We start from the raw sequence: 25,408 nt of genomic DNA, 5'->3' as shown, positions 1-25,408 counted from the left end.
TCCCATTATTATGAATATATATTAGCCCCATTATTTTTATGGTTCCATTTTGCACTTTTGTGCCTTTCAGAGAAAACTATCTACCATGCTTTAAGTTTTCTGTTCACATGTCGACAGAATAGAACATGAGTAGCAAGTTCCCAAGGTAAATATTGCTTACGCTTAAAATAATTTCTTCTTTACTACATAAACAATTAACCTGCATATATGGTCGTTATTAACTGTAATATATAAAAGACAAAATAATGAAGTAATATAATTATTGCAAAATCCAACTAAAACTTTAATATGTTGATTATTGTACAATTTTGTGACCCATGTGTGTGTAATCTTTGAGAAACATTAAGTCATGTGTATTAATATTTACCAGAAAGAAAACAAATGGAAGACGGAGTTAAAAAAAGTGAAAACAAATCTATCAGTGTGCATTCGTGTAAGATTGAAAATTGTAGATAAAAGTCAATAAAATAATAGAAAAAAAATATGTAGAAACTGGCAATCAAATCAAACAAATTATTTTTTATCATTAAAGGCAGAACCTGATAAAAAAAATGTGGTATAAAAATATTAGCACTTTAAGGGTGCTACAGGAGGTCATACTCTGTGCACGATAAACAGACAAAATGCCAAATAGCTGTGCAAAGCAGCACAGTGTTATGTGTTACAGAATTCTATCTTCTGGCTCCACCCATTAATTAGCGTTTAACCATTTTTGAATAGTTTAACACTGAATGAATGAGGGTCCAAGGTGCCTGCAGCTGACCCCTTTCAGCTTATCAGGCTAATGCTTTTGCATTAGCCAGACTAGCAATGGGCAGGAATATTATACTGAAAGTGTCATCTGAATGCTCTCAGCCTACCACTTCTGCCTGTTGCTGGCATAGCTTGGTGTGGATAATGTAGAATAGCCTGCACATTAGCTATATCATGCAGCTTGACTTAACAGTGGGATAGCACAGGGGAACTCTCTGATGGGATTTTAGGAACACTCAAAACATCTAAAGCACTTTAGATTGCTGAAGTTCTTTAACAGTGAAGTGTGTGTCTCATTTAATTTTTCACAAAAAGTACAGATTCAATACAAATTGGCAGTTAGGGAAATTAACCTTGTTACACCCTGTGGCTGTCATTCCCCCCTGGTCATTTAGTCTAGTGAGCTAAACTCAAGAGGCAGCAATTCCCCAGAGCACCTGCCTTACAAAGACTTCTCAATGTGCTTCATGGGGAAGTCTGTGATTGGACAGCCACAGCAAGTCTAGGCTGGAGAAGAAGGGGAGGGCTTGCACAGGCTACAGACTAGAGATCAGCAGCTTTTTCATGCTACTCCAAACTAAAATTGCATAATTAAACTCAAGCATATTGTTATTGAAGGTATACGTACTAATTAATATTCTTTTTTTTGTGCAGTGAGACGTCCCTTTAAGTGATTGTGGCCTTGAGTATCCCTTTAACACTTTGGAATTGTGACAAAAAAAAAATTAAATAAAGATATATTATAAACATCCATGCTAAGATAATATTTGGATATCCTGTATATAAATATAGACTGTAAGCTTGTTTGAACAAGGTCCTCTTCAACCTATTTTTCCTGTAAGTTTTCTTGTAATCGTCCTATTTATAGTTAAATACCCCTCTCATATTATTGTAAAGCACTACGGAATCTGTTGGCGCTATATAAATGTCGATAATAATAATAATAATAATACATGTGAAAAAGACAGATAAGATTTAGTTAGACAGATAATATTACTTAAGGGAAAATGATTTAGTGTTTTTTAGGACTGCAAAAATGTTGTCCAAAATGAAACGACATAAAAAATATCATGTGATAAGAACTATTCGGCCCATACAGGCTGATAGGCTGAAAGAGGTATTCAACCTATTACAGCAGCCCATTTTTTATAACAGCTAATGCTTCCTCTTTAGCCTAAACAGCAGAGGGGATGGCTTGCTTGTTTAGCAGTATAACAGTAAAAAATGTTTTAGCAATGAATAGAAGGACAGCACCACGGGACTCTAGACACTGTAAACATTCCAATACAGTCCCTACAGTGTTCTTTAAACTGATTTTTATGGCCTGATTCTCCTTATCATCCTTCTATTGGTGGTTTGTGATGCAGTATCCTCAAACATATTGTGGTTTCCAAGAATGATTACGACTAATTTATAAACCTATTCCCTTTCAGCATTTCAGAATAATGATCAGTGGCCATATCTATTTTTGTCTATCTTACATTGTATGCATTCTTCTATTCTTAGAAATGCTATTTAAATAAACACCTTTCTGGGAATAAACTGGTTAAATAGAATATACTAGAGCAGTTTAAGCGAATTGACTGGTGTTCAAAGATGCTATTTATTCTCACTTGGTATAATGAAAAAAAAAAAAAAACAACAACTCATTTATGAGTAATCAGCTTCAGGCAGGTTTCTGATACAGAAAGCTGAGTCTAAGAAAAAATATCTTAACCCATAAGATGCCGTGGGTGTGTTAAATGCATTGCTACAGAGTTGTAAATTCCTTAGCTATGGAAACTTAAAGCAGTGTGACTTATTGTCTTCAGGTTATTATATGGCAAAAAAGCTAAAACTAATCGAAAATTAAACATTATCGCATGGAAAAACAGCCATCAAAGAATGAAGAGTTAAATGAATCATGAACATTTTATGGAAAAAAAACTCGAAGCTCAAAATAAATATTTAAAAACTTCCCAGATGTCAACAAGCACTTGGGAGTCTTGTAGGGAACCTTGACTCAGCAGTGGTGTCTGGCTTTCTAATCACTTTAACAAAACACGCTAATTAAAAGTAATATCTGCAGGGACATGAAGTAGTTTATCCAACATACTGTTTGTTTCACTGATGCCTATAACAGACATATAGTGAAGGCAAGAGGAACAATATGAACTGTGCTAACTCGAAAATAATTGCAATGTACAATCTATTATGCAGCTCTGTGTACAATCTTTCAATGTGCCCTTAACAATCAGTTTCTGATAGGATAATAATATTCATGTTTTTTTTCTTCAAATCGTAATTGTATAAAATTATATAACTATGTATGAAAGTATTTTTTAATCTTTTGGTTTTGTTTGTCATATATTTAGAATCTCAATAACAGAAATATAATCTTCAAGTAAAACCATAGACATTTCTTATCGACCCTGTATAAAACAGTAACATTGAGTTCTTTTTCATTAACTTGGAATCTCAAATTCATTACTTTTTTTGGCTAGGTTCAGCATGGGTTAGATGCAAATTTACAACAGGCCCATTATGATGTGCTACCTTCATATACAATTGAAATTGCTAATTTTATATTGAAAAATTTGTCACTGGACCCTAAGGTGTGTAGGAAACAAATGTGAGTGTACATATACATGCTACCTATATCATAACATGTTTCAGTATTCCCACAAGGAACCCATATTATATGTTAAAAAGAAGTGACACTCTATCCCTTTTATTTTTAACTTAAGTGTTCACTTAGGCTTATAGGAACACATCATTTGATGTTGCTAATAATAGTATTTTGAATTTACCATCAAGATCATTCTCCGGTGTTTCAGCAGTGTACCAGTCCGAAGGAGGTCCTGTACCATTTACAGTCATAGCAGAAACCTGAAAACTGTATTGACTTCCTTTGTCAAGTCCTGCAAAATATAAAGACATATCATTAAATATTAATGGGTTCTATATCTCCTGCATCTAATATAATTTTTTTTAAATGTCTATCTAGTGATATCAAGGTGGTGTTAATTGATTTAATATTTTTGGATGAGCTTTTGTGAAAATCTGTTAATATTTCGATTTTTTTTTAAATATATTGATATTTTTATATATGATATATTTTGAGATGTTTTAATAGTAATAAAAAAATGTTAGCCAGAAATATTAAATAATTTCATAAACTTAAGCAAAAATATTACAATGAGGCCCTTTATTTGCAATGGAAACATAGATATCACAATTATACCAATAAATGGTCTTATAAGCATCAAAAGAAAAAAAAGTTAAGCTAACTTATTCTAAACAAGAAACTGTCAAATTCAAACTATGGCCAAGTTCTTCAGTTGGTCTATTGGATGAGCAATTATATTATTTTATACATATTTAAGGGATAAAAAGAGACATTTATAAACTGTAGTTGACAAGTTCAATTTGATCCCTAGATCCTGCTCAAAATTTCAAGGATAACCTTTCTTGCACATCTGAAAGGAAATTGAATTTATAGCAGTTTGCATCTTTACTGCATTAAAATGACACTTTAGCCATCAAAACAACTTTAGATTAATTAAGCAGTTTGAGTGAATAGATAATAACGATGCAGTCTCACTGTTCAATTCTCTGCTATTTTCATTATCTTACTTAAATCCATGGTTTAGTGAATTAAATCTTTTACGGGGAGCTCCTGTACGGTATCTGAACATTATGTGGTCAGTGGACATTTAACAGCATGAACACAGTCAGCAATTTTTTGAAAACTGAATTTCTTGATTTCATATGGCATTTGATGTCAGTTTAAAATCACACTAGGTGAAAAAAGAGACCCAGTCTTTAACCCCTTAACACCATTATGGCGTTCTATGCTGTCACCATTATAATGGGCTTTAAAGCCGATGCGGCGGCATAGAACGCTGTAACGACTTTCAGCCCCTGGACGTCCTCGGTACTTACCTCCACTGCGATCCTCTTTGGAAGGACTGCCTGACAGCCAATTCAGCCCTCCCAAAGCAAATCGGGCTCCCGGGGGCCATGTGATCATTGTCAAGGAGCGATCACATGGCCACAATAGTTGGCTGTGGATCTGCCAGCAGTGGGGCTGTCTGGGCTGTCAGACAGTCCCGCTGCTGATGGGTAGTGTTAAAAGAAAAAAAATATTGTATGTATATTAAAATTCTATGTGTATATTTAAGTAATCTTTTAACATAACTATGTGATTTTATTAATAAAAATGTGATTGACGTGCCTCACAACCCAGGCAGAAAGTGCAGAGAAGTTAATTCGCAAGCACTGTAATTAACCCTGTAACTTTCCAAGACACCATAAAACCTGTACGTGGGGCATAGTGTTTTACTCGGGAGACTTCCCTGAACACAAATATTAGTGTTTTAAAATGGTAACTTGTATTACAACAATGATATTTTCATTAAAAGTGAAGTTTTTTGCATTTTTCACACACGAACTGCACTTTTACTGATTATTGTTGTAATACGTTTTACTGTTTTGAAACAATAATGTTTGTGTTCAGATAAGTCTCCCAAGTATAACAGTACCCCCTATGTACAGGTTTTATGATGTTTTGGAAAGTTAGAGAAGGAAATATAAGGCTTGCAATTAATATTTTTCACATTGAAATTTGCCAGTTTGGTAATGTTGCCTTTAAGACTGTATGAGGATTACCCCCATGATGGCATACTATTTGCAATAGTAGACAACCCAAGGTATTGCAAAGGGGGTATGTCCAGATTTTACAAGATTATTCAGTAAAGTCTGAATTCAAAGAGAATTTCAAACGTAAGTCAAAAATTAGCCAAATAGGAAAAATGTTTCCAATTAGCTATCGGTGTTAATTTTGATGGCAAATTTCAGTTTAGTTTTAGTCTTTTGACTTAAAAGTCATTTTAGTTTTAGTCGTATTTTAGTCATCTGAATTGTTTTAGTTTTAGTCTAGTTTTAGTCTACTAATTCTCCAGTAGATTAGTTAAAGCCTTTGTATGTCTCTTTTGCCCCTTCCAAAGACCCTCTGTGTCTCTTTGTATCCTGCAGCACCTCTTGGTGTCTCCACCTCAATCTCCTGTCTGTCTCTTTTGCCCCTTCCCCAGCCCCTCTGTGTCTTTTTGTCCCTACAGCCCCTATGTGTGTCTCTTTCTCTCCATAGCACCATTTGTTTGTCTCTTCCCCCCCAGTACCTTGTCTCTTTCTCCTCCAGCCCATCTATGTCGCTTTGTGTTCTCCCTCCATATCCTGTTTCCCATCCACCCATGTGATGCAATTTCTCCCCCAGCCACTCCACATATCTCATTCCCACCAAGCCCTCCATGTGCTCATTTTTCCCCCAGACCCTCCATGTGTCTCATTTCCCCAGCCCCCCATGTGTCTGATTCCCCCAGCCCCCTCATGTGTCTCATTCTCCCAGCCCCCTCATGTGTCTCATTCTCCCACCCCTCTAATGTGTCTCATTCCCACAGCCCCCCATATGTCTCATTTCCTCCCCACACTCCCCCACCAGTGTTAATTATGGCAACAAATTTCAATTTAGTTTTAGTCATAGTCTTTTAACTAAGAAGCCATTTTAGTTTTAGTCATATTTTAGTCATCTGAATTGTTTTAGTTTTTGGTCTATTTTTAGTCGACTAAATCTCAAAAATGTTACGAAAATTGTTAGGCGACGAAAATCAACACCGTTAGCTTTGCTTCCAATTCGGATACTTTTGCCTAAAATGTAAAATCCTCTTTAATTTCACTTCGACATCGTACTTTGCAAATAACCCTGTTGCTATATCAAAAACAAGGTCGTTACAGACGTACTTTTAGTCTGAAATTGAAATGTGTTTCACTGGCTCACACATAATCTTTTAAATTAACCCATTTCCTCTGTTTAGAGCATTGTATTGTACTGCATTATTTTAGCATTCAGACTAAATGCCAAGGAATTCATCAACGAGAAAAGATTTACATTGAAAAGAGCACTCTAAAGTTTTGTTACAAGACATCTTACTATACAATGAATACTAGTATTTAACATTGTAAGTGTGAATTCAATTATATTGTTATTGCAGATGACTCATTAGTCCACAAAAACATGTACTCAGATAAGAAATATATTCAAGAGATGCAAGACTTTTAACTTATTCACTTAAGCAACTAGTCAGTGCCATTTTCAATAGCAAGTAAAAAGAGTGTTACAAAAGCAAAAATTCAATTTAAATGCAAGTGACCTAATACTTAAGGAATTTAGTCTAGTGATGGATTTGTATTACAGTTCTGTTAGTACAGTGTAAATGCTCCTGCAGCTTGAAGAAACCTTATTTTACCTGCATTTGTATTCTGTGCCTTTTTGCATGTATAAGAAACGTATTGATGTTAGTGTGTTGGTGTAACATTGATGGGGACAGAGCTGGGCAGCCTCAGTAGAATAATTACAGGAGATCACAAAGAGGAATACAAGAATGTACAGTGAGGGAAAAAAGTATTTGATCCCCTGCTGATTTTGAACGTTTGTCCACTGACAAAGAAATGATCAGCCTATAATTTTAATGGTAGGTGTATTTTAACAGTGAGACACAGAATAACCCCCAAAAATTCCAGAAAAAGCATGTCAAAAAAGTTATAAATTGATTTGCATGTCAATGAGTGCAATAGGTATTTGATCCCCTATCAATCAGCAAGATGTCTGACTCCCAGGTGTCTTTTATACAGGTAAGGAGCTGAGATTAGGAGCACTGTTAAAGAGAATGCTCCTAATCTCAGCTCCTTACCTGTATAAAAGACACCTGCCCACAGAAACAATCAATCAATCAGATTCCAAACTCTCCACCATGGCCAAAGAGCTGTCCAATGATGGCAGGGACAAGATTGTAGACCTACACAAGGCTGGAATGGGCTACAAGACCATCGCCAAGGTGCTTGGTGAGACGGTGACAACAGTTGGTGAGGTTATTCGCAAATGGAAGAAACACAAAATAACTGTCAGGCTCCCTCGGTCTGGTGCTCTATGCAAGATCTCACCTCGTGGAGTTTCAATCATCATGAGAACAGTGAGGAATCAGCCCAGAACTACATGGGAGGATCTTGTTAATGATCTCAAGGCAGCTTGAAATATAGTCCCCAAGAAAACAATTGGAAACATACTAAGCCGTGGAGGACTGAAATCCTGGAGACTCCACAAGGTCCCTCTGCTCAAGAAAGCACATGTACAGGCCGTCTGAAGTTTGCCAATGAACATCTAAATGATTCAGAGTAGAGCTAGGTGGAATTTTTGTGGTCAGATGAGAGCAAAATCAAGCTCTTTGGCAGGAACTCAACTCGCCGTGTTTGGAGGAGGAGGAATGCTGCCTATGATCTAAAGAATACCATCCTCACCGTCAAACATGGAGGTGGAAACATTTTTCTTTAGGGGTGTTTTTCTGCTAAGGCAACAGGACAACTGCACCGCATTAAAGGGACAATGGATGGAGCCATTTACCGTCAAATCTTGGGTGAGAACCTCCTTCCCTCAGCCAAGTTATTGGGTCGTGGATGACAATGACCCAAAACACACAGCCAAGGCAACAAAGGAGTGACTCAAGAAGAAGCACATTAAGGTCCTGGAGTGGCCTAGCCAATCTCCAGACCTTAAATACCATAGAAAATATGTAGAGGGAGCTGAAAGTTCGAGTTGCCAAACATCAGCCTCGAAACCTTAATGACTTGGAGAGGATCTGCAAAGAGGAGTGGGACAAAATCCCTCCTGAGATGTGTGCAAACCAGGTGGCCAACTACAAGAAACATCTGACCTCTGTGATTGACAACAAGGGTTTTGCCACCAAGTACTAAGTCGAAGGAGTCAAATACTCATTTCACTCATTGACATGCAAATCAATTTATAACTTTTTTTCTGGAAAAAATGTTTTTGGTTATTCTGTCTCTCACTGTTAAAATACACCTATCATTAAAATTATAGACTGATCATTTCTTTGTCAATGGGCAAACATTCAAAATCAGCAGGAGATCAAATATGTTTTCCCTTACTGTAGGTGCTTTGTAATTATTGTTTTTGCTTGATTTCATTTTCAAAACAAAACAAACAATATGAATACAGTATTGATAAAGGGGTTATACTAAACAAAAAAATATTTTCTGATTTTACATGTAAATACCTTTTGATAGGTGTTTTGATAACTCATCAGTTATTAATAATTAGGTTTTGTATTATTCAGTACTGGCACTTTATGCACATTGTTGATGTGCTCAAATATTGCACTTTAAGCACATGGTTTAAGTCTTCACATTTTCACTTGATGCACAAGATCTATATGCTCACATCTTGCACTTTAAGCACATGGTCTACATGTTCAAATTTTTATTTTATACACAAAATGTACTCACATTTTGTATTTTGTGCTCAGATCTTACAGTTTATGCAAATGTGCTCAAGATTAGTGCTATATGTTAATAGCCATGTGTTTGCAGCTTGTGCTTTGTATGTACAGTGGATATGTTTAATTAAATCTTGGCATGTGCTTTATTTCCTAATATAGGTGAACTGTTTAGAATTATGCACTTTATTTGCACTAGATTGTATTCATTGTATTTTCCGTTTGATGCACTTATCTGTATTTTATAGATGTTTTAGTTGGATGAAGGTGGTAGGCTACATTGTCGTATTGTATAATATTGGGGCACTATTGTGTAATGCCTATATGTATTACTGGGCTGTTAATCACTGATTGAGGGATTATATTCTTAGATATTAGACGTATTATGGTATTATGTGGACCGCTAAGTTTTACTGAGTTATTGTCTCGATTTTATTGGATTTTTATCAATTACTACTGTATTTGCTATGTTTGATTGTCTATGTATGCACACTGTAAAATAATAATACAAGTTAATGTAATTTACTCTATATCTTACCAAAGAATAGATACTAACTTAGTGGGTGCATCAGTACTTAAACAGTGTATAAGCATTTACCTAATATTATATACAGAGGACAGTACAGTCATTTACTGATTAATGTTTCAGAGCATATTGTATCTTGTGTTATTTTGATCGCTACCAGGATTATTCACTACAGTGGTAAATCAAAGTGAATTTGAAGTGAATTTCAGAATTAAGGTCAAAATAGTCTATCTGCAATCATTCTCTAAGTCAGCTATGTTTTTAGTTTTGCTGCTCTGGCCGTAAAATTTAAATTCCTAATAATTTCACTTAAGTAAATAAGCCTGTAAGTGAAATCATTTGTGTGTATGGGAAATAATTCACACACCCAAAATTAATCGCTATCGTTCCTTTTAACTGTGCCTTGAAATTAGATGTAGATTTAACATCTCAACAGAAAATACCAATATGATCTTTTCTGTTGTTTACAGAAATTGTCTATGTATTTTACAGCAATGTACACATCAATCTCTAAAAAAACAAATGCACTGATGCATTTAGATTAAATGAGCCTAGAAAGGCCATGCTTCCCTCCTGTTTGCAGATATGAACAGCAGTTTGCTCTTATCATTATAGCTATTGTTTTATTTATTTATTTATGTAGTTACTTTTGCATATACAACATATTCTAATTGTATCTACAGCCTTTATTAGTAAATCATTTTCCAAGTAATTGTTCTTTAAATGTAGAGATTACTTTATAATTTTTTTTTAAGGCGATCAAAGGCCCTCTCGGAATTCTAATCAGGTTTGAGCCTTTAAGTTCCCCGTAATTTTCTTTCTCACTCTATATAACTTGAGTGCTGGCTGACCTCAGTTTAATCTCAGCTATTCATTAATATTAGTGGTACTTTATTTATACCGATAGAGCATTACAAAAAAGCCTTTTAAGAAAAATTCATATCCACATTTTCAGAAAAGCTGGAACACAAAAAACAAAATACAAATAGGATTTGGAGATTGACTTTATCATAGAGAGAAATGTGACATATCTACTTTATCATAGAGAGATAATGGTATTTTGTCTACACTATTATATTTTTAGGAAACTTAATATTTTACATAAACCATGGTAATGAACAAATATATACCTTAGACCTATTAAGATTTGTAATATTAAAACCTCAATTATTGGCGTTCTCATGCCGAAATTATGCTACAGCTACATACAGTCACATTTTGATTTTGACAATGGATGAAAGATTACAGTGTTTGCTTTATCAATTTATCTAGGTTTTTTCCAATGAGTTCAATCCTGCCTCCCTTTTAACGTTCTCAAGGATATGTCCCTCTTGCCAGATAACTCAGCCCTAACATTGAATTCCAATAATACGGCTGTAAAATAAGGATCAATCTTGATAACTCGAAGGGTCAAGGTAAGCAGTTTGTGCTAAGGAAAACATTTTATTAAACTGAATTAGTTTAATTACTGTGAGTCAAGGTTTATAAATTATACTATTGAGACAGCTGTTTATAAATATTTTTTTCAAAAAGAGGCACACTAAGATCTTTATAAATCTTTGATTAGAACTAATAAAAAAACACTTTTTGATTACTATTAAAGTATGCACATTACAAGTATATATATTTTGCAAAACCATGGGTTGAATTACACCAGTGTGTTCTATTTAGAACTCCAGAGATGTTAATACTGTTTAAACTGGTTTGACTCTGTATTCTATTTAATAAACAGTTCTGCTTTTAAATGTGACTTGCAAATATAAGGCAACATTCAAAATGATTAATTGAAAAGTTGGAGAATTTTGCAAATTTTTTTATTTTTTTTTTATTCACAGTTCCATCAACATTCCATCATGAATCATCATGCATAATACAAAAGTGGAATATAGTTTTTTTTGTAGCATGTGGGAATAATATTTTGACAACTTCAACAGTGAATAGTACATTGCTCTTTTTAGAAGATGAGAAACATAGGTATACGTAGCTTCCTTGCTACAATTGAAAAAAAAAAGGTAATAGTTTTTTGGAAAATACACAAATTTAGTTGCTGTGGTGTGTGGTGGAGAGGCTACACACTGCTGGGAAGCACTTCTCGGCTTGAACAAGGCAAGTATGCACATCAACATTAGGAAACGAAAAATAGGAAAGTTTAAAAAAAATATGAAACATGTGAACCGTCTCTCAGAGGTAGTGAATTGAAACTTTTATGGAGGCAATCCACTTTTCTTCAAAATTCCAGACATGAACTCGAAACCTTCTTTTAGGCAGGTTGAGTCACTATCCGAGTGGTAGCTGCTTGAGGGACAAAGGGTGGAGTGGACACTATACCCAAGCGATGCTAGAGAGCTGAATGGTGGGATCGGTAGGGATCCCTAGGGCTTTTAAGAAAGTAGAAGCCTCTGACAGATAATACATTGAACTGGAATGACCATTCTTGTCAACTTGAAGACTGTGTGGTACATTAGTATTTAGTGAGTAGCTGGAATGTACGTCACCATTGCACAGTGATAAGTCATGAAAGAAAGCTGTGATCCTCAAATGCCACTTTTGACTTGCTTTGGAACAGCATAAGAACATCACTTCTGGTTGAGCTTTTGCCACCTAATCCAGCCAGAAGCAGCCCTCAAACTTAATTTGTGTAGCCTTAATAGAAGAGAGGAGGTTAGATAGCATTATCTGAAAGTAATATGGAAATTCCTCCACCACAACAATGTCAGATATGCCCCGAACTTAAAGGTTCCTTGCTTTAGCTCTGTCTTCTAATATAGCCACTTAGATCATCATCACTTCATACCCCTACTGTAACTCCCTAAGAGCAGCATTGATAGCTACCTGTGCCACACAAGCTCTTTTCAAGTCCTCCTCAACAGCTATACGCAGTGTCAGTGTGGCCTGTTTCTCTTGGATGACCACCATATCAGACTGGAACATCTTGTGGATATCGTGGAAGAGAGCTTTTATATCCGCCTTAGTTGAAAGAGCATTATTATCCATGGGATAGTTTATAGGTAAGTCCCCACTGTTCAATCAACCATTGTCCACCAGCTCCTCCAGGCTGGATTCGTCCAACAAAGCTGGAGATTCAATAGGAGAAGGCACAATTTGCTGAAGGGTAGGCCATGGAATCATAAAATCTACAATACCTCTGGAACCTTGTCCCAAATTGGTCAGGTGTTTTTTTTTGAGTGTTAGCCCAAGGAAATATCTGTTTGTTTCTTTTCTGAAGTAAAGATCTCTATGTGCCTAGAGCTACAGCAACATGTGTCTTGCTCAGTCAGGCTTCTCCTAAAGTTCTATTTTGTTCAGCATTTTTCAAGTTTTCGACTCATCCAATATAGTGAAGATACACTACTACATCAGGCATGTCCTAAATTGGCAGCCAGATTAATATTGTTTTGAATATTTTTTATTGTTTTCACAATATCAATGCATGTATCAAACTGATTTGTAGAAGAAAAAGCAAATGATTGCCCATGCAGGGGCTTAAGCATCGGTTTAAAACATTTAGTTGCCTGCGCAGAGGCCTGTTTAGCTTAACATCTTTGTTCACAGTTCGTTGCTTTGTGCTTTGTACTTTTATGAACTGTGTTGCCCTTTTATTTCGGTTAGAGCGGTAAGTAAGTGTTTTGTGTTAACTGGTGCGTGCAAGTGCTGTGTGTTTGCTGGTTACGTAGTTGCTTTGTGTTAGCTGTTCGAGCCGTTACCTTATGTTAGCTGGTGTATGCCTTTGGTTTGTGTTAGCTGGTTGGCTTTGTGTGTGTGCTGTTGCTTTGACTAGTTAAATTTAAGTAAGGCAGGTAATGTTCGCGAACCCTTAGGGTAGTGTAGTGAAGTATTCAGGCATTGTGTGACTATAAGAAATCATATCTATTAGCGCTATGACTGCGTCTAGTGAGTTGTGGAAGAGGCTTGCAATATAACTGAATGTGTAAACGAAAAAAAAAAAAAAATTTAAATGTGAAACATTTAGCAATAAAGGAGCAAGTCTGGCCATAAGATCAGTTTGGTGAGAGCCGCTCATAGCTCAACTGCCATGCATTTCCCGGGCCGCTGAGTCCCCGTCTGTCCTCCCCGCAATGACCCCCGCCCATCGCCAGAGTCCTCCATGGCTTTGTGGGCACTCGGGAGCAGAGGCAGTCCATACGACTCCCACACCTTGAGTCCACGGGCCTCCCTTTCCCTGCACCTCCCCATCCCCACCCAAGACTCGGGGGAGCGAATGACCCAATGTCTCTCCCGGTGCCGGCCACATGCTTGGAGCCGGCACGCGGCCCCCCGGCCACCAGGCCGCCGGAGGGGATGCGCAGTCCCGCCTCACTGGGCTTACGGCATTGGGGACATGGCTCTCCGGGGACCCCACAGACCCAGAGGCCTGGTCACTCACTTTTCCAGTGGGCGGGCAGTCACCGCGGGGGATCCGTTCAGCGCTCTGCTGCACCCAAGTCTGCTCGGGTCGTCCAGATCAGCTCCCCATGGTTAGGGTTCCTCTCTGCTGCTCCTGCTCTGGTGTTGCAAAGGTGCCTTTAAGAAGTGCAATGGGGCGCAGCCTCGTCCTGTTTTTAGCCTCTGTAACCTCTGTAACCTCTGTGGGGGTTCTTTAATCCCAATCAGGGTGCCTCCTTGGGAAAGTGTATCTTCCCTTCCGCGGCTGTGACTGCTGTTGCTTTTCAAAAATGTCTAAGTCCCTGTCAGGGTGTTTTCACATACGAGGACATCCTCTCCCCAGTTCTAGTGTTCAGTTCAGCTGGCCGGCTGTCCATTACTCAGCTATTGCCAGTCTAGGCAGTCGGCACGAAGTCCATGCAGGGGCTCCCGCTGCGGCCCGTGTCTCCGCCATGTGGCCGGGATATCCCCCGCCGGCCAAAAGAGGGGGGGGGGCAGGGCCAAGCCCCGGGCCGAGGGTCCCCCCTCGCCTGAAGTGCTTATCTTGTGGCGGGGTGCCTCAGTGTTGCGCCGTTTCACGGCGCCATGCAGCAGGCAATGGACGGCGGTGTTCAGGAGCCGCATGTAGGCCGGACCCGGCTCTCTCTGCCTGCTCACATGCAGTAGAGTATATATGCGGGTATTGGGCGGGCACCAGAGCCTCTCCTCTTTCAGGGACGACTTGGAGTTCAAGTTTTAATCCGTCTGTAGCCGTATAAAGCGTTGTTTCTGTAAGTTTAATGCCGGAGCCCATATAGATGGCGTCCTGTCGGCCCAGCGGCCCGGCGGCCCGGCGGCCCGGCGGCCCGGCGGCCCGGCCCCGCCCCCCCAGATGAATATTGTACTAAATTTGTACACTACTATCTGCCAATCAGAGGAAAAACAGCTGTAGCATTCGATACCCCTAGTTTATGCCCTGGTAATTCAGTGATTGTTGGAAAAGCACTACACTGCTAAATGGTGTGTACATAATTCTGTAGTTCTTGTAGTTCTTGTAGCATACTGTCATATCAAACTCAAAATGTTTTCAAAGAAAATCCTGAAAACCTTTACATTAAATCTGTAAACACATGATCTGATGATAACGAAATTATGATTTCTGTCTCTGCTACATACTGTCTCTCCCCCTTTGAGCGTGCACCATATTGAGAACATAACATTATATCTGTATCGCATTGTTTGATGTTCAAATTCACTGCTCGTAGATATGAAGGACATTTAAAAAAAAAAGTTTATTGCATTCAATTAACTACTGTTTTGTAAATATTGTATTGGATATAATACGCAATATACACTTTGTGTATAAAATAATATATGAGTCTGGTGTTTTATATTTGCAAGGAAAAAAAAAACTCCTGTAAATTAAATGTCGCTCATATAAGTTCCGTAATTGAAAAATGATGTTTTTACCACACACAGTATTTACTCTGGAGGTATTATGCAATGGTTCTGAGACAATAAAGTCAGACTACTAATGGGAAAGATTTTTTATAGCTCAGTAAATGTAACCTTATAAGACATTTGCCAATGCATTAAACCTATCCTGAGAGAACAAACTTGCTGGACATTCTCTCTGTGAAGACTGACCTGTGAACATGTACCAAAGGTTGTTTGGCTCCAAAGTTTCTAATTCACCCCTGCGGCTAGTTTTTCTGTGCCGGATTTTGTAGCCTGTAATAAATCCATTTTGTGTTCCAGATTGGGGAGGCAGCCAGCTAACTTTGATGCTCTGTTATAAACACAAAAGACAAACAAGCAGTGAGTCAAAAAGACAGCAGAATTCTACGTATACCAACTTACTAAAGGTGTATTACTATAAACACATTTTCTGCAAATGGAAACAATGCATTAGAAGCAAACAAAACATTTAATTTTTTTATTTTTTTTTATTTTTTTTAATAGAGCAGTATGCTGATAATTGATTAGCAGGATAGCATGTACATGTATATATTTTTCAGATCAAAACTTTGTACAGAACATGTCACCACTGTGATGCATACATTATTGATTTAGTGAGGTATCACGACTACCACCTTTCCCTTTCTTCTCTATTTTCATATACGAATTAAGTTCCGACTACAAATATATATATATATATATATATATATTGTATACCTAGTGCTACCTCCACTTTGCTGTAAGGTAGCCTGTAAAGAGGTAGGTACATAGCTGTATAACTACAGCCGTTATCATACCTTCATACACCAGAAAGAGTGTGCTGATGAGGAGTCACCCAATAAATGGGTGACTCACCTGAAAAAGTGGTAAGTAAGGCTCTCTGGCCTCAGGGCTGCCCATGCCCATAGTGTTATTAAACACTTCTAATGTTTTTCAGCCCCACTAAACCTGGGACATTTTGGAGATACAGCTATGTAATGTGTAAAGAGTTAAGCACATCTAGCTTTGTACTATCTAAATAAACTGTACATACATACTGAATATTTCAGAGCTCAGAGTGGCAAACCATTCTGATAACATGGATAAAAACTAGAAAAATTATATCATTACTTCTTGCTAAGAGCAGTATCATAAATATTGCACTCCAGTAAAATGAATACATTAACTGGAGAGGCACCTCTCATTGTATAGCATTTCATATTGCGTCAAGCATTGTAACCTGATTATAACTGCACATTATTTCACTGACAGTTGAATAGCACTGTATCATGATTATAGCTTTGCAGCCTTTTTTTTTTATTGACGGTTGAAAAGTTATCTAAATGTAACTGAAAAGAACACTTCGCTAATTAAAAATGAAAAAATAATGAATACTGTTGCAAATAAAATTTGAAGTATTATATTGTAAAATAGTATGAAAAAAGCAGTGTTGATTTCATTTTTTTGTTCTTGTACGACAAAACGTAACCTTTTTCATGTAGCTAAAAAAAAAAAAAATCTATGCGACCTAAATATAAATGCATGTCCAATTTACAGTACCACACCACGCCAGCACAGCAGGAAATATACTGAAAAACAAAAAAAGGCGATTGCACATTGAATCCCCAGCTGTGTGACAATAATATATTAATGTCATACATTATTTTATGAGTGTATAACTATATTATTAAAAAAATAAATCTAGTTAGTCAACATATATTTCAATAAGAAATGACATATAAACTAAGTTTATTGTGGTATTTAATTAACAATGCTCTATCTTATAAAGATTTTTTGGAACACAGAAACAAACATATCTAAAACGTCAAACAATAATTAGATAATGTCTTCACTGAATCAGGCAAATACAATAAAAACAGAAAAGTTTAATCTGATGTTAATTCTCTAATTTACAGATAAGTAATGCATGATAAACAGCCTAGCATGAATTTGAGAGAACACATATTTACAATGCCATGATCAACAAATAGTCAAGTACTGACAATGATATTGTAATCTTATGGAAGGGCCCTAAGGAGGAAGCTTCAATGTTTATTAAGTACAATAACAACTTACCTACTTTGGTAAAGGTTACATAGAATATTGACGATAGATGTATACAATTTCTGGACATTTAAATCATGTTAATTGACCACAAATTGGAGTAAAGATTGTATACAAAACCGACAGATTGTAATATGATTTTACACTACGAGAGCTTTCACCCAAAGCACCTAAAGGAGTCACTTCCACTTTCACAATTCTTAAGCGTGTTCTGGAATAACTCCCAGAGACAACAACGCGATGAACAACTAAATATCATATATGACAAATTTTTGGCTAGGGGATACAAATGTTTGATCATAGACAAGGCATTAGTGAAAGCAAATCTCAATTCAATTCCACCGGGACTCAAGAATCCAAAGAAACTAATTTGAGAACTGTTTTTGCGATGAAGTTCCACACTGCAAGTACTGAACTCACAGAATCTATTTGTCGTAATTGGAATATTCTAGAATTTGACACTTCTCTCCCAAAGGAATACCAACAGAAACCAATGTCTTTCTATAAACGCAATAAAAACTTGAGGGATCTTTGTTCAACACAGACCCAAGGCACTGTTATAATCCCATCAAGCATGACAGTAGGAACATTGGATGTGTAAGGTGTTTGGGATGCGTGATGTGTGGGCAAATAATCCCATCAAAAACCTTAAACCATCCTTACACGGGTAAAGCGTATAACATTAAACATAGAATACATTGCAACACATAATTTGTTATTTATAAGTTAACATGCCCGTGTGGCTTCAATTACATTGGTAGAACAGAGACAGCACTCTGTGAGAGAATCAGAGGCCATAGGTCAAGCATCCGGCTTGCATATCATGATGGCATGTTGGATAAACCTGTGGCCAGACATTTTCTAGAATACCAACATAAACTCTCCTCGTTATGATGTGTGGCTATAGACCACACTATATTTGGTAAATATCTGCTCTTTTGTCCTATTTAAAAGCCATTTACTGTAATGCATGTTTGATATGTCCTGATAAAAGCTCAGTTTAGGGGCTGAAACGTCGACCACTTGGATCTACTTGAATAAAGAAGATGTATCTACTAAATCCTGGAGTGCCGGTATTTTTGTGCAATATTATTTATTATGTGATCAGAGCACCAGGTATTACATTTTTGAGTTGGAGTGCAAGAGCCTTGGATAAATTATATATATATATATCAGTTATCCAAGGCTCTTGCACTCTAACTCAAAAATGTAATACCTGGTGCTCTGATCACATAATAAACAATATTGCACAAAAATATATATATTTGTATAGATTATACAAAATAAAGTTGTGCTTTGTAACATTTAAGGAATGTTTTTTTCAGAGAGTTTCCATAGTTTTCCTTGTTATACATTTACCTCAAAGTCAAGATGGCATAAGATCCGAATACACATTAATTATCTGGGAGATGTTCTTTCCTGACCTGAAGCCTACAGCTGATTGAGTAACTTTCTATGTTCTTTACTGTTCATATTAACTATTCTTGTTGTCTCTGTTTTTACACTTCAAACCCTCAGCAGACTGTTTCACCTGACACATTTTTATTACTTGCCTGTTTTCCTTCAGATCCTGTGAAGTTAAATTACTTTAGGTGTCCTGCTGTAGGTAATAGTGTCAGATGCAAAAAGTTTGTGATATTGCTAGGGCCTGTAGATGCAATTGAAAATAAATGCTAAAACTCTAGGATGATTGGTTGAAAGGCGTTTGCTTTAGTTTTGCAAGTTAAAGTGGGTTTTTTGTGTTGGATTTTTCCTTGTTTATTTTTTTCCTCTTTTTTTTTATCTTCGCATCATAGAACCTAATGCAACTTATCAACAGCATGGTATTCCGGAGATGTCAGAGCCTAACCGCAATATAATTGATTTCACTCTCGGAAGGTAAATCTCATGAGGTGAACAGAGCGGTGATGCTTCACTTTGTACGAGATCTCAGGGAGTATGACTGAAAGACTCCATAGAAATGCCCATTATCTTTTAAATCTATCCCTGGGAAGCCAATTATGTAAAGATCACATCCACTTTGTTATTAAAGAACAATCATGTTCTCCCAAGCACGATTTAAATGAACTGCTTTTATTTTGTTTAATAATAAACACAACATACGCTCATATGGCTTTACTGATTAAATTATTTCCTATTTTATATGTATGAAAAAGTGAGCCTTAGGAGCTTAAGGAATTCATGTAAAACTTATATTATTATCAGTGAGCAGAAAAACATGGAATATGCTGAACCACGCAACACATAAATTAAACAGATCAAAAAGGACGAAAATTGTCTGCGCAAATGAGTTTTGCCAGCTGTGTTTAAGTCAACAAAGAGTAACAATACTCATATGGTATACACGGATGATGAATGATTCTGTTTTAGAAGCAATGACAATATCTGGAGGAATCAAGAAGAAAGAGGCATGTCAACTTTGTACCAATCTATCTCTTGAGCTCTAATATGAACATTGTCAAGATGTTGACCCTTTAGAAGTCTCAGAAGTGTGAAGATTGTCAAGATGTTGACCCTTTAGAAGTATCAGAAATGTTACCCCGAAGAGATACTCAGTTTAAAAGAGCACAGAAGTGTAACAACAAATTGGTAAATCATCACGCTGATTAATATTTTTTTCATGAAAACTGCAAAAAAGACTAGTATACTTTAGCTCCATCAAAGTCCTTGGATAACAATGACGAAAAATCGAGATGTCCATTACCTATGCACACCGTGTATCAGTCGCTCATTTTAGTTAATGAGAACAATAAAAAAGGTTCAAAAGAAGACCTCCAGAAGTGTGTATATGCCCATATGTGTAAGAAAACATAAGATGATTATGGGTGGAAAAAGAAATCAATGGACTATAATCAGAACTTTAGGATTCACTGCATTCTCAATGAAAGCGACACAATATTTTTGGTCACATCTCCCCATGTATGGTCCTTCTAAAGTCAAGACTATTTTATTACATTTACTCACCATAAGTGTTTTACCCTGTAGGAGTGTTCCTATGTTAGTAAAACAGTATTACATATGCATATTTGAAGTATTGGCTAAATTGCTATATATCATGGTGTTAGATGCAATCACACAAATCTATTAAATTCTTTCTAAAATAGAAAAATGTATACTTTTTTTGTTTTTCAAATATTAGGCTAAACATTAAGAATTTGTTGCTCGTTCTGTCTAAAGATGGTCTTTTTTAAACAGGCTTCATTAGTTCATTTTATTCTTCATTTTATTCCCATGTTATACCCTGAATGGCCATAAACCCCCAAATCTTACTGACGCTTACAGAAATATTTCACGAGTCTCAGGTTTAACTGTAGAATATTGAAAATCAATAGCTCTTGACCTACAACGTCCTGATGCTGACAGAATAATAAAACATTAATATAAAGTAACACACTCTAAGAAGACAACACATATTTCATTTTCTACCATTTAAAAGGAGCGCATTTTGTTCTCCATAAAATGTCAAAGAGCCAATTAACTTTTCTTTAGTCTGTCCTATTTTCTTTGTTTGTTGACCCTTGGTATGGTTTGCATAGAAAAGAATGATAAACCTAACTTATAATGATATCTTTATAATAGCTGATGTTGAGATATTTTATATCATAACTATGTAAGCAGAACTTCCATATGATTATATCTTTATGCTGTAGACAAGGGTCAGGCAAAGGACAATTTTAACAAAATAAGTTTTGCTGGTCCTGAAATAATTAACTAGGTCTTACTGTTAACATTCTGGTAGGGTTAAGCGGTCACCTATTAAGCGGAGTCTTCTATTTATCCAATCATTAGTTTATTTATAGTCTTACCAATTTGCAGTGAGTGCAATATTGCAGGACATTCTTTTTTAATTGAGCTAGTTCTATTAGAGAAATAGAAACTTGAATTAAAACTAAACCCTGAAATTTCTGTTAAGCTTTAATAAAATGGAATTGCATTGTCCGATAATGGCAAAGTCAAAGAATGGGTGGTCAAGTTGGTTTACAGCAGAGGGATTTTCACAAGTCACCCAAAGGACACCAACATTAATTCTTGTATTTAAAAAGATTCAAGACCTTTAAGATTTAAAAAAAAAAACGGGACTTCCGGTCTCGCGGAGCGGACGCATGTAGTGAGAGCTCCGAGACCGGACCGGACTGAAGCTACAAAATACACCGGCTAACGGAAGATCAACTGCCCTTACCTAATGGAGACGGAGCAGGCGCGCCTAACAGCCAAACTGGCGGACCTGGAGGACCGCTCGCGCCGCAACAATATCCGCGTGCGCGGTGTCCCGGAGTCAGTCTCGGGGGCGGATATCCCAGGGTACCTCCAGCAACTCTTCACAGCCATCCAACCAACTCTGGAACTGGCAGAACTGCGCTTAGACAGGGCGCACAGAGTACCCAAGCCCGCTTCGCTAGCACAGGACATACCAAGAGACATTGTCACGAGGCTACATTATTTCAGCGCCAAAGACGCCATACTCACGGCGCAACGGAAAGCTACGGCTATGCCGTCTGGCTATGAAAAGATCTCCCTATATGCTGATCTGTCCCCTATGACAATGGCGAGAAGAAGAGACTTTATAAATGTCACTAAATGCCTCAGGAACCACAAGATTCCCTACCGCTGGGGCTTCCCCACGAAATTGCTGATCTGGAGAAATGGATCCCTAACAAAACTAGATGACCCAGACCAGGGTATGCACAAGCTGAAAGCCTGGGGGCTCTTCCCGGACCGAGTACCGCCTGGCAGCCCAGCATCCCCAGGACATGTGGCCCAGGAGTGGACCAAAGTCCAAAGAAAGAAGTGACTGTTTTGCTCTGCCCCCACTGCCGCAGCGGAATGTCCAGGCTGGGCTGCCAAGTCGACTAGTGCCTCGTAAGGTGAAGACATCTCCGCTTCTGTAGCGGTAGAGACTCTAGCTGGACTCACCCCCTTATCCTTTACCTAGGGGAAAAGCCTATTTGGTGTCTGGGTAATGAACCCCCACGTGAGTACATATGACAGGAGGTGGCCCACAAGACCCCCCCATTGCTGACACACTGCTACCCCATATGCTGCACTTAAAGATCTTTGCTACACGCAGCTCCCGCCGGCAATAAAGTTGGCCACAGCCCCTGCATGTCCAGACCAAATAAACCCCTATATAACCCGAGGCACCCAGATGGCAAGCCTAGCGGCACGGCTCATCTCACCAAGTTTGCAAGATTTACCCCCGCATGACACCAGCGGCCCCTACACTTATGGTGGCGAATGGGGTGCCACCTAATGCCCATGTTGTACCCGTAATAGGACTTTTACTTCCCTCTATTCATCTAGTCCACCACCGGTCATGGACCCTTTCCAATTAAACCCCGCCCCCACTATCGAGACAACCCTCTGCGGTGTTGCCTCCCCCCAACGCAATGGGGAAAGAGCACCCGTGGACCAGTCTCCACATAATGCTGTCAAGCTTATTGTATTGTATATACTTTTGTTATGTTTACTGTTTTTTGTTCCCATATTGCATTCTACCCTCGAATATGTACCCCACTAGAGATGTCGCTCACCCTGAACCTCGGAGGCGCTGGGAGATTAGGGATGTAACCCCCCTTTACCAGAGATTACTACCTGAGTCAGTGTACCAGTTTGGTAAATGCTACCTCGGAAACACCAAGGTCCCCCCCGGTCTCAGCTGATGTCTTCCCAACACCAGTTTAATGTTCTGTCCCTAAATGCACGAGGTCTGAACACCCCGCAAAAGCGCAGGCTTGCCTTTTCCCAGCTTCGCTCCACGCATGCTTCAGTAGCCTGCCTACAAGAGACACACTTCTCGGCTACAAACCCCCCGAAATTCCTCTCAGCCAGATACCCCGCCTCCTACCATGCCCTAGCGCCTAATAAAACTAGGGGAGTCAGTATTTTAATCCACTCGGATTGGGCCTTCACGTGCACGACAGAGTATAAAACTACTGACGGCAGGCTGTTGATCCTGGTGGGTAGACTAAATGATGTCCCAGTAACCTTAGCAAATCTATACGCCCCTAACTCCAACCAATATGACTTTATTAGGAAATCCCTGAAAACGCTTGATAGGCTAAAGCAGGGCCAAACTTATGTCTGCGGAGACTTTAACTGTGTACTTGACCCTGACCTGGACAGATCAGGCACTCCAGGATCCCACCCTCGCTCTATATCTATTGGTGACAAGCTCTCAGCTCTCTTCCACTCCCATGGCCTTCACGACACATGGCGCTCCTTATACCCGGCCACGAGAGATTATACTTTTTACTCGAAAGTCCACAACCAATATTCCCGCATAGACATGTGTCTGGTGGATGGGAAGTCCCTAGACACTCTGGCTAGGGTTACCATCGACCCAATCACCTGGTCAGACCATGCCCCTTTGCTCTCCTCATTCACCACCTTACACCCGGTGAGAGGCCGAGGTTCGTGGCGCCTCAATGAGTCCCTCATAGACAGTGCTGAACGAGTTGCTGAAATAAGGAAAACCATAGTGAACTACTTCACGGACAACAAGCCCCAAGACACAACCGTAGCCGCGACATGGCTGGCCCATAAGGCCGTGGTACGGGGAGTACTAATTAGGGCAGGAGCGACACTAAGACGCAAACTAGAGGAAACCAGCTGCGCAAAGCTTAGGGAGCTGAAACTTGCAGAGGACCTCCACAAATCCTCACCATCCGACGCGAACAGACGGGCTGTTAATAAGATCAGAGATGACTTGGAAGTTCACCAACTCCAGCGAGTAGAGAGGGCTCTCCGCAAACTTAAAAGCGAGTATTACAGACAGGGGAACAGGGCGGGGAAACTGCTGGCCGCCCAACTAAAAGACAAACACGCTCAGATGCGCATACCATGCTTAGTGGCTGATACTGGGACAAAACTGACGAACCCCAAACTGATAGTGGATGAATTTGCGACATTTTACGGTGCCCTTTATAACCTAGCGGAGGACCCCCTACAACACCAGCCGACCCCGGTGGAGATAGCCGCCTACTTAGACAGAGTGGAACTTCCCCAGCTCTCCAGCGTCCAAGCCTCACTACTTAGTAGCACAATCACTCCAGAGGAAATCTCCAAAGCACTTAGGGAAACCCCCCGACATAAAGCCCCAGGACCTGACGGCTTCTCCGCCCACTATTACAAAGTCTTTGAGGACCAACTCCTTCCTCACATGACCTCCCTGTTCAACAACATCATGGAGTCAGGCTCCATACCCCCTGAAATGTTAGAGGCCACCATCATTACTATCCCCAAGCCGGGCAAACCCACGGAATTTTGCGCAAATTACCGTCCTATCTCCCTGCTTAACGCAGACACAAAGCTTTTTGCCAAAGTCCTAGCTAATAGAATACGCCCCCTCCTGGGTACACTTGTCTCCCAGGAACAATCGGGATTTGTCCCGGAGCGCCAGGTAGAGGACAACACAAGGCGTGCGCTGGACATAATGGAACTCCTGACGGTACACAAAACACAGGGACTGCTAATGGCCCTTGATGCGGAGAAAGCCTTTGATCGGCTACACTGGGGCTACATGACAGAAGTCCTCCGTAGATTTAAATTCCCCGACAAATTTCTCAATGGCCTCCTATCATTGTATTCCTCCCCGACAGCCGTGGTTGTGAGCTCCGGCTTTACCTCCCGACGCTTTGCCCTGTCGAATGGCACAAGACAGGGGTGCCCGCTGTCGCCCCTCATCTTTATACTGTCACTAGAACCACTATTGCACACTATTAAACAGGAACACCTTGTCGCCGGTGTCCCCTCGCAGCTGGGCCCCCAAAAAATAGCCGCCTTTGCTGACGACATTCTAATATTTCTAACTAACCCGACAGAATCACTGAAGCATCTCCTACTCCTGCTCCATGACTATGGCCAAGTGTCTTATTACAAAAACAATGAGGCAAAAACTCAGGTGCTACCTTTTAACGTGACCCACTCTACCCTTACCGCC

At 38.9% G+C, this 25,408-nt stretch overlaps 1 protein-coding gene across 1 annotated transcript in view; it reads right to left on the bottom strand.

The window, feature by feature from the left end:
• The window catches only part of DCC (DCC netrin 1 receptor), a 635,057-nt gene that overhangs the window by 70,682 nt on the left and 538,967 nt on the right, over positions 1–25,408 (bottom strand). Inside the window, exons 13-14 of the mRNA XM_063453897.1 lie at positions 15,616–15,757; positions 3,543–3,653 (exon numbers count right to left, since the gene is read on the bottom strand). Of these exons, the coding sequence (XP_063309967.1) occupies positions 3,543–3,653; positions 15,616–15,757 (253 nt within the window). The remainder of the gene's footprint in view (positions 1–3,542; positions 3,654–15,615; positions 15,758–25,408) is intronic.

This window comes from Pelobates fuscus, chromosome 5 (genome assembly GCF_036172605.1).
Source record: "Pelobates fuscus isolate aPelFus1 chromosome 5, aPelFus1.pri, whole genome shotgun sequence".
Taxonomy (NCBI): domain Eukaryota; kingdom Metazoa; phylum Chordata; class Amphibia; order Anura; family Pelobatidae; genus Pelobates; species Pelobates fuscus.
This window is presented reverse-complemented; position numbering and strand designations above follow the sequence as displayed.